The 10,279-nt window shown below is 38.8% G+C and overlaps 1 protein-coding gene across 3 annotated transcripts; it reads left to right on the forward strand.

The window, feature by feature from the left end:
* Positions 1-2,909: 2,909 nt before the first annotated feature.
* LOC307013974 (uncharacterized protein) lies at positions 2,910-8,736 on the forward strand. Of its 3 annotated transcripts, XM_079641629.1 has the most exons (13): positions 2,910-3,253; positions 3,345-3,420; positions 3,663-3,922; positions 4,043-4,123; positions 4,547-4,576; positions 5,022-5,119; positions 5,399-5,596; positions 5,849-5,935; positions 6,112-6,373; positions 6,627-6,752; positions 6,896-7,036; positions 8,072-8,195; positions 8,433-8,736. In XM_079641629.1, exons 1-6 carry the CDS (start codon positions 3,218-3,220, stop codon positions 5,040-5,042), a joined length of 504 nt encoding a protein of 167 aa, XP_079497755.1. In that variant the 5' UTR covers positions 2,910-3,217; the 3' UTR covers positions 5,043-5,119; positions 5,399-5,596; positions 5,849-5,935; positions 6,112-6,373; positions 6,627-6,752; positions 6,896-7,036; positions 8,072-8,195; positions 8,433-8,736. The 3 variants fall into 3 exon arrangements, with proteins under 3 accessions (XP_079497755.1, XP_079497753.1, XP_079497754.1); XM_079641627.1 differs by having other exon boundaries at positions 4,407-5,119; XM_079641628.1 differs by having other exon boundaries at positions 4,407-5,119; positions 5,399-5,461; positions 5,858-5,935.
* The last annotated feature ends 1,543 nt before the right edge of the window (positions 8,737-10,279 follow it).

Genomic DNA, 10,279 nt, shown 5'->3' on the forward strand with positions numbered 1-10,279 from the left:
GTTCCCTCACTCGAGAACAAGACCCCTGCTTAGTTGTTAGTTGTTTAATTCGAGTTATATAGAACTGTTTTGGTTAGCTTAATTATATAGAACTGTTTTGGTTAGCTTAACTGTGTTGTAACTGAGCTCCATAAGCTAACATTAGCTAGCGTTGTCTGTCTAACGATCTAACGAGTTGGTTGGTCTAACGATCCCCCATTCTTATTAGGTGCTTCTGCTACCAAGTAAAATGTTGCAGTGAAGTGAATGTGAGAGAAAATTAATTGACTGTTCGACAGGGTGTAACGCCTCGGGTCGAGGTAGCAGCACGGGCTTTAGTTCAATTAATAGCCAGGGAGCTGTCTGCGACTCCAACTCCACCAGAAGTGAGCATAGCAGAGAGTGCACCGGTCAGCGTAGCATTCAGGGCGTTAGACAGCGTCCAATTCCACAATGATGTCAGGGTGAGGCAGGCGATGAGAGGGTGATTTAGACTTTTTTTTTTTTACATTTGACAGTTCAAGATCAAACTGTGGCCTAATCCCGTAGATGTGTAAACATCTGATATTTGATCTCACACCTCGCATTACTCTAATGTAATGTTGAGTTAATCTTTTAAAACATTTTTTCATAGTATGTATCCTCTATATCCCCATTACTGCTTTTAAAACCTTTAGCAGCCCCTTGCCTTGAAACGTCCCAAACACAATATATTAATGTTTTCAAAGCAAATATTTTGGTAAGATAAAGCTAAGTGTCGAGATTCGTTTTGTATCGACAGAATATTAACTATGATTTTGCTTTTTATTTATACAATTTGTTCAAACTATGTTAACAAAACCATCAATGCAAGCCAAGGATTTGGAAATGATATAACAATCTTAATATACATTTAATAGAATGTCTAGTCTCACAGATCCTTTTGTCATTCCCACATAAGGCAATTCCCAAGTATGTTCAGTACTGATCAGCCAAGAGGCAAAAGACGATTTCCCACCCCGGCTCCTAGCATCGTCAAACGGACGGACTTTCATATACAGTGGGGCAAAAAAGTATTTAGTCAGCCACCAATTGTGCAAGTTCTCCCACTTAAAAAGATGAGGCCTGTAATTTCATCCTAGGTATACCTCAACTATGAGAGACAAAATGAAGAAAGAAAATACAGAAAATCACATTGTCTGATTTTTAAAGAAGAGATTTGGTCACCAACAAAAGTTCATCTCAATACTTTGTTATATACCCTTTGTTGGCAATGACAGAGGTCAAACGTTTTCTGTAAGTCTTCACAAGGTTTTCACACACTGTTGCTGGTATGTTGGCCCATTCCTCCATGCAGATCTCCTCTAGAGAGCAGTGATGTTTTGGGGCTGTCGCTGGGCAACACGGACTTTCAACGACGACTTCGTCACTATGGACTGACGCATTTGGGCCGGGTGTTATTGCACTTTATTAGAGTGATTGCACAGTACAGTTAACATTGCGTATTTGCAAATAATTTATACTAATTATTGAAGTAGTATTTTTTTAACTGATTAAACCGTATTTATTGAAATGTCGTCTGGATGCTGGGATAAGGATGACAGCGGTTGAGTGTAATCAGGGTGCAAATAATATGTTGAATGTCTGTGGCTGATGATTGTGTGCACCTGGGCCCCTGGGTTGTCTCCTCCCCCCTCACCTATTTTTAATTGCTCCCCCTCACCTGTGTCTAATTAGTCTGTATATTTAAGTGCTGTTTCTTGTAGTGCTGAGAGGGTGTGTGTGTGTGTGTGTGAGATCGTTGTGGCTGCAGGATGTGAGAAAGGAGAACAGCATGATTGAGGCTGTGAACTTTCTACGCATATTTGAGTAAATGCCCACGTCGGGTTATATTTTTGGATGTTCTGCCTCTGACTCCTTGCTTGGTCTGGGCCGCTCAACGGTCAGTCTCACATCCCTCCAAAGATTTTCTATGGGGTTGAGATCTGGAGACTGGCTAGGCCACTCCAGGACCTTAAAATACTTCTTACGAAGCCACTCCTTTGTTGCCCGGGCGGTGTGTTTGGGATCATTGTCATGCTGAAAGACCCAGCCACGTTTCATCTTCAATGCCCTTGCTGATGGAAGGAGGTTGTCACTCAAAATCTCACGATACATGGCCCCATTCATTCTTTCCTTTACACGGATCAGTTGTCCTGGTCCCTTTACAGAAAAACAGCGCCAAAACATGATATTTCCACCCGCATGTTTCACAGTAGGTATGGTGTTCTTTGGATGCAACTCAGTATTATTTCTCCTCCAAAAATGTCTAGTTGAGTTTTTACCAAAAAGTTATATTTTGGTTTCATCTGACCATATGATATTCTCCCAATCCTCTTCTGGATCATCTAAATGCTCTCTAGCAAACTTCAGACGGGCCTGGACATGTACTGGCTTAAGCAGGGGGACAAGTCTGGCACTACAGGATTTGAGTCCCTGGCGGCGTAGTGTGTTACTGATGGTAGCCTTTGTTACTTCGGTCCCAGCTCTCTGCAGGTCATTGACTAGGTCCCCCCCGTGTGGTTCTGGGATTTTTGCTCACCGTTCTTGTGATCATTTTGACCCCACGGGGTGAGATCTTGCGTGGAGCCCCAGATCGAGGGAGATTATCAGTGGTCTTGTATGTCTTCCATTTTCTAATAATTGCTCCCACAGTTGATTTCTTCACACCAAGCTATTTACCTATTGCAGATTCAGTCTTCCCAGCCTGGTGCAGGTCTACAATTTTGTTTCTGGTGTCCTTTGACAGCTCTTTGGTCTTGGCCATAGTGGAGTTTGGAGTGTGACTGTTTGAGGTTGTGAACAGGTGTCTTTTATACTGATAACGAGTTCAAACAAACACGTGCCATTAATACAGTTAACAAGTGGAGGACAGAGGAGGCTCTTAAAGAAGAAGTTACAGGTCTGTGAGAGACAGAAATCTTGTTTGTGTGTAGGTGACCAAATACTTATTTTACAGAGGCATTTACCAATTCATTCATTAAAAATCCTACAATGTGATTTCCTGGATTCTTTCCCCCCATTCTGTCTCTCATAGTTGAAGTGTACCTGGGATGAAAATTACAGGCCTCTCTCATCTTTTTAAGTGGGAGAACTTGCACAATTGGTGGCTGACTAAATACTTTTTTGCCCCACTGTATATGTCCTTTCCGGACCCAGTCAGTTTTCACCTAAGGGCTCGGAAGAGCTACCACTTGCCCATGCTGGCCTTGGAAAGAGGATGCTAAATCTACCGGACAACTTATTGCACAGTGAGGTAATCATATAAACAGTATTGAAGATTTCTCAAAGATTTAAAATGTGTATCACTTGCTGAATATTGTATGTTATTTCACTTTGTTTTAAAGACTATGGCTTCGGATGAGGAAGAATTTCCAAAACTGAAAACATTAAAAGGAGGCTGGATGTTTTTCAAGTCAGCAGGTAATATTGTTCTCATCTCCATTGGTGAAAATGCGGTGTTGTGTTTTTCACACTCAGAGGCCCCACATATGTGTTTTATGATGCCCTACTTTGAATTACCATTCATATCACTTCTTCAAGTTATATAAAACAGTACTAAAGTTTGCCTGACAAAGTGTAACGTATATCCCTAATATTAATGTATGTACTGTCAGGTGGTTTTAAAGCACACTTGTGTTGTTCCTATTTTGATTTTAAAATAGGTGGTAGTGGACGTCGAAAGCTGTCCATAATTCCTACTGACTCCGAGGGGTACTCCACAAGGTTCCTCAAAACAGCGTCCAACAACGGAAAAAACGTTGTGTTTGTAATTCCACTACAGGAGCAACTTTCTACCGAACCACTACCCTATGACTCGGCAGAGTTTGCAAAGATGCCACAGTCAACCTGCATAACATGTGGCAGTCAAATGCCTTTGCAGCTGTTGCCTTTACATGTGGAGGAATGTAATGACATATTGACTGTAAGCTGTTATTAAAACATTTCTCTAATTTCTCAAATAAATATGTAATGTTTTAGTTTGCTCAAATTACTGTTTCAAAGTCTATAGAACCAATTCTCTGTTCCTTTTTTTGTTTTTTAGGAGAGTGAATCTGGGACTTCTCTTGATGAAGTGATTGAGCAGCCAAATCCACCTAACACAGGGATGGGAGAATTGTCAGAGGTAGTTGATGCTGTCTTCTCCTGTTAAAGTTACTTTGCAATTTAGTATAAAAGCCTTATTGTTTTCAGTAAATAATGACAGTATGATTGCAGGTGTGTATATAGGTTGGGTATAACACATTTCGCCAAACTGACTTTTTGCACACTGTCTATGTACTCATTTTTTATCATAGAATTATGTTTCCTGTATCACTTATCTGAGAGAGAATTATTAAACATAAAACCTTTCTTATAATAATGTGATATGTTTTAAAGGTATTGACATTTGTTTATGTTTTTTACAGGTTTGCCCTATATGTCTTGAATCTTACCCGATTGATGTCCTAATAATAAAGGGCTGGCTTATCTAAAGCCAGTTGAGTAGCACTTGAAATGTTTGGCTCTATGAAACCTGATGTACTTATATGATTCTGTTTTCTTCAAGGTTGTATCTTCCTGGTCAAATGCACTTATTGTAAGTCGCTTTGGATAAAAGCGTCAGCTAAATGCAATGTAATGTAATGTAATGTTCTCTCATTTCATGCAAGCACATGTGGTGAAGGGTAAGACGTTTTGAATTGTTCAAGCAAAAGATGGAAGATAGACATGTTTTGAGTGAGTTGAACAACATATACAAAGTGTCAAACCTAATAACGATATCGTTTGGTGAATGTGCTTGTTCCTTTTTTGTGTTTTAAAATGCTGTAATGTTACAGCTATAGCAGCTGCATCAGAGCATGTGATGCATTTTTAAGAAATGTAGATGAAGAAATCATAACAGAGCCGAAATATTTATTAGGGATCTGATTTAAATTACTTTGTTTGATATGCAAGAAGAAATATGTAAAAAAAGAATGGGCACTCAACTAGTCTCTATTTTCCATTCCTGTGAGTATGTTTTTTGTTTTGTCTTTTCCAAGAATGGACCCTGCTCATCATAGCGATGCAGCCAGTATGACAAGGACAGAGGAAATGCCAGGACCTTCAGTTCAACGATTGCCAGCAACAGTTTCAGCAGGTTATTTATTCAGAACAATTACTGCTGTGGTGTAGTTTGAAACAGTGACTACTCAAACACTTAAATAGCAATGATCACCAAAATGAATGTTGTTACATGTTTGATACAGTAATATGGAAAGGATAATTGACTTCAAGTTACTACCTTTTAATATATTGCTTTAAAATACAGGGCTTACTAAATGAGACAATAAATGAAGTACTATTTTAGAATTGAAGCTGACATATTATGAAGTTTATTGTACCAACCACTTTTTTTTCCTTAAAATTACGTTTTCAGCATGGGCCAATAAAGTGGACCCCCGGAAGGCATGTCATTTGTTCAGAGAGGAACTGCTGGAACGTAACTATGAATGTCCACCTATCTTTCTATCAATCGACTTGTTTGACGCAGAAGAAGAAACGGACAGTTCATTGATTTCATTCTTTAAAATGAACAATGTTAACTGGGCAGCTCCATTGAAGTGCAGGCTGAGAGGTATTAATAAATAGTGTAACTTCTCATGTTTCATTATAGGTTGTCATCTGGGTCGAATTTTGCCTTTTTTGTTTGTTTTTACTTGCATGTTGAGGATTACATTACGTTCATGTCCCTTAGACCAGGGAAGAAATAACTAGTTACATGTATTGTATTGAAAGCTTGAAGGATGATTCATGTTGTCTCTTGGTAAGTGTATGTTGAATATCATCTTGTTGGTTGTACTTTTCTAAATGAGGTCGTCTTTTCAAGGGGATGCAGCAATCGGCCAAGGTGTCAACCGACACGTTTTGTCAATGGCCATGCAGAAACTGAAGACCGGCTTCAGCATAAATTTAGGTGGGATGTCCCCATTTGTCTTTCAATTGAAATAACCACTTGCAGCTACATCTTAATAAACCAAAAAAGATCACAACATGCCTATTCACAGTTGAACCAACACTCAATATAGATTGACCTAAAAATTACGTTATAGCAATACATGGTGTCTAAACTATTTCTCCTTTTTTCTTAAGGCTGTGCAGCTCTTACAAGCCTTTTTGAAGGCGAAATGGAACATCGGGTTCCTTCTGCAGCTGCTGTGCTTCGGGATAGCAACCTGTTTGAGATGGCAGGTCGGCTGTGATAGGCCATTCCTTCCTGCATGGTGGTTTTGGTTTCTCAGGACTAAGTGTGCCTGTAGTGACTCTGTTGACTGGTGGGAGCACGGATACTGCAGCATCAGCGCTTACCCTGCTGGACTGTTCTGATCTTGACCACCGTGAAACAATTGGTTTTGTGAGTGTCCTAGTTAAAAAGTGACATGTCATACACCACTGCACCACAATGCTACATACACTTGTCATCTTGTGCATTATGAAAAAGATTCCATTCATGCGTCAAGGCTGGGCTTTTTAGCTAGAAATGATTTCCAATGCTTTTTTGTGTCCCATTTGGATTTTTCCAGATTTAGGCTTTTTGTCCACTTTTGCAGACTGCCGTACACAATTTTGCATGCATTTAAATGATATCCTCTTTTCTCCTGTTTTAGCTCAAGAATACATAACTTACTGCTCAAGAAACCACCAGTGTGACTGATCTTTGCCTGTCCTGGGACCTCCCTGTTCCAACCTCCACCAATCATGACTGGCTGTTCCAGGAACTTCTTTCCCATGCAGTAATCATTTTATATTGTACCATTTTTATTTAAACAATAAATTGTTTAGGTAATTAGTAGGTTTGCTTTGTAAGTCCTCCTGTATCTGCTACTGTGGTGTTTTTCCATTAGTGCCTCAGTTTGATTGTTCCTTTTACTTGTAGGTACTTCACCGTGTTAGGCAGCCTATCAAGCAGATTCGCAAAGGCCTTAAAGAAACGGGAATCTGGCCGCTTGTTTCAAATAGGCCAGATGTCCACCCCATATTATTTCCAAGAGAGAAAAATGATGAGCTGAACTCACAGGTAAGTACCATTTTCTTTATTGGATTTATGTTATTCAAGGGATTTGTTTGCAAACACTATCATGCAATTTCATTTGTGGGGCTCTTAGCACTTGAACCGCCAGAGGTCGCTGTATACCTAAAACCGCCAACGGGTAAAATGTACCCGCTATTGATTTGCAAGGTACAATGTTCTTTTATTTATCATACAGAACAGTGAGTTTTGATCGCACAGGGATGAATGTTATACCAATGGAATCTGTGGACTCTCAGCTTTTCATATGATATAGTTTGTGCAGATAGCATGAAGTATAAAATATCGGTACAAGTGCTGATTTAAACGCTTGGTGTTAGACTTGTGTTTTGTTTAGGTACAAATCTCTCTCTATCTATCGATCCATCTGTAATGTTCTGTTCTATGGACATATAATTGTCTACATAAACAGACGACGAAGACTACTTCTCTCATTCCGAGTGTCCATCTTTATTCAACTGGCACGTAACCTGCACACATGCATTACGTCCTCAACGTGAGCTCAGTCATCCAAGATCTTGTATTCTCCAAGATGTTACACTATCTATAACTATATATCTATCTCTCTCTCTCTCTATCTATCAATATATCTATCTATCTCTCTCTATCTATCTCTCTATCTATAAGGAACCGCATAGACAAAAGGCGTTGCTATAGCAACACGTCTGTTTACGCTGCATTTTCTATGAGGTAAATATTACCCGCTGGTGGATATGGGTATAAATGGCCATTTATTTGGTGATTTTTTAAATCTGACTTCCTATTGACAATTTTTAACAACAGAGGGTGCTACATAACACACTTTCAGGAAAAGTCACGGACTGGGAGACTTTAATATGTTCTGGAAAAAAAGTTACATACAATAAAAAAACAGCTGCGGGTAACATTTACCCGTTGGTGGTTCTAGTGTTAAACTGGTGTGTAGATCTTAAATCAATGCTTTACCATTTTAAGATAATTCTGTAGCATTTAACATGAGCTTCACTCTTAGCAAAGAACACGTTTGTATTTGATCCCCTATAGACTGTGATCCAGAACATCCACTGGCCACAGCCCAAAAGTGAAAGCGATGAGGACGAGGACGACGCCGTTCCATTGGAGAAAGTTGGTCTCGTCACTGGATTTTTGAGGCAATTCATAGAGGAAGGTAACACTTTTTATTACATTTCCATTTTTAAACTAGTTACTTAAGTGTAATGACTGCTAAAGCTGTAGTGCAGCTGAAGAGATGGCAGTTCTGATGAAAAATAATATACACACACATCAGTGTACAAATCTATGCATGGGTTAACCGTTGATATTCCTGCAAGTTTTACTGCTCAAATGTAAGTTTTGATATAATGCAATTTGATGTATCGCATACATAACAAATTCTCTCCCATAGCATCTCCGAAGGTGCTGCGTGACCTCTTGAAGTTCTGGGTCGGGTGGGAGCTGCTCACAACAAACCTTGAAGTTGAGGTTGTTACTTCAAAATACCCAGTGGCTCTCACCTGCTTCCTAAAATTGAAGCTCCCAAGCCACTACCAAACCTATGAGAAGTTCCACCAGGACTTGATGATGGCCCTCAGTTCCATCGGTTCAGGCTTTGGGCTTGTGTAGCTACACACTGACTCAGTTTGTTTTGTATTTTTCTGGAAAAGGGTTTGCCTCTCTATTCAATACACTGTGTGAGATACAGGGTTACAGTTGGTACACCTACCATGTTTTATAAATAAAGGACATTTGGAAAAAGACTGTTTGTCCATTATCATTGTTACACTTTAACAATGCCCAATCCCTTGAACAGTAAAGCAGTACACTCCGAATAATTATTTTACAATGTTTTTATTTTGTACAGAGTGTAAAAGGAATTTAATTCTGTTGCTCTGAAACGGTTTTTGATCCTGACTGAAAATGCATCTCTAAAAACACTTCCATTAATTTCTCTTCCAATTATAAGTCAAAAGAAAAATGTCTAATCATGCAATTGAGATTAACTTAATCAAGCATAAGCTATGTAAATATAAAATGATTAACTTTCCATCATTGCCAAATAACTGAAATCATGACACAAATCATACTATAGTTGTTAAATGTGTAACAACTATCGGTGCTCAATTAAGTTCTCAATGTATAGGACAGTATTGAGATATATGTCCACTCCGAAACATTCAGATTCTTCCAATGGATCAATGTTGTCTTGCAGTAATTTCAAGGTCTGAGAGAGGGAAGTTCAGCGTATACCCAGGGGGCAAAGTCATTTTACAGACATGGAATGTTGTAAAAGGTTGTCCACCAGAAATGATATCTAGGACCTTCAAGGATCACAACCTGGGTGGACAACCCGGTCAACTAGCTACTGGAAAGCTACAGTGAGGGTCCAAACAATGCAACCCATATATGAAAAAAGTCAAAGATTCTGGTTCAATCAGATGCCATCATTCTTTTTCTGATTGAATATCTCTGTGACAGTTCATGGTAAAGACAAACTGAGCCAACCTATTGAAAGAGCAGAAAATAAGCTTTCAGGTGATGCCTTGGTTAAGAATGTTCTCAATAAGGCCACTAGATGAAACTGTGCCTTTTTTGTCTCTCCAAAGCGAAATTCATTTCAAGCAATGCACTTGTGGTCCTCTGGATTGTTTGCTGTGTTAAAAATGGGTAAATATACTTAAAAGATTATTTCTATATAACATATTGAAGGGTTTACATTAATATACACAAGGTTTGCTGCCGATGCTAAGTTGAATTGATTCAATGTTTACAGATTTTTCCGTTTACATACTGGAAAGCTATAGGCAGCGAAATTCAAAATGGCCGCCACTTTCTTTGCAAAACCCTTTAATTGAAGGTTTTCTAAGTTATAGGACAAGGCAAACTGAGTTAAACTTATCTGGAAGTTGACATTAAGTTCAACTTAATGTCAAATCAATACCCTTATATTATTTGTGCAAATCAATGTTTTTATTTCATGATCAAAATAGGATATTTCTCACAAAAACAAACAAAATTCCTGGTGGCAAAACATTTATTTCACTTTCACATACTCTTTTCTTAGTTATTAACTACAAATCAACAGATATGACACAATAATCAGAAGTTCAACACAAAATAATCATTCACATGGCCCAGAACTAGAAAAATGTGAATGTTTTAAGAAGAAAGGGGGGAAAAGTAATCTACACTGAATATATAGTACAAATGTTTTCAATGTACACATGGTGGTATTCATGGTCGTGTCCCAGAAAG

The sequence above is a fragment of the Notothenia rossii genome (assembly GCF_949606895.1).
Source record: "Notothenia rossii genome assembly, chromosome: 7".
NCBI lineage: Eukaryota > Metazoa > Chordata > Actinopteri > Perciformes > Nototheniidae > Notothenia > Notothenia rossii.

Coding starts and splice junctions, on each gene's coding strand:
- LOC307013974 (XM_079641627.1), top strand. CDS start 3,218: ATGCTAAATCTACCGGACAACTTATTGCACAGTGAG. Junction 3,254..3,344: donor ACAACTTATTGCACAGTGAG/GTAATCATATAA, acceptor TTTGTTTTAAAG/ACTATGGCTTCGGATGAGGA. Junction 3,421..3,662: donor GATGTTTTTCAAGTCAGCAG/GTAATATTGTTC, acceptor ATTTTAAAATAG/GTGGTAGTGGACGTCGAAAG.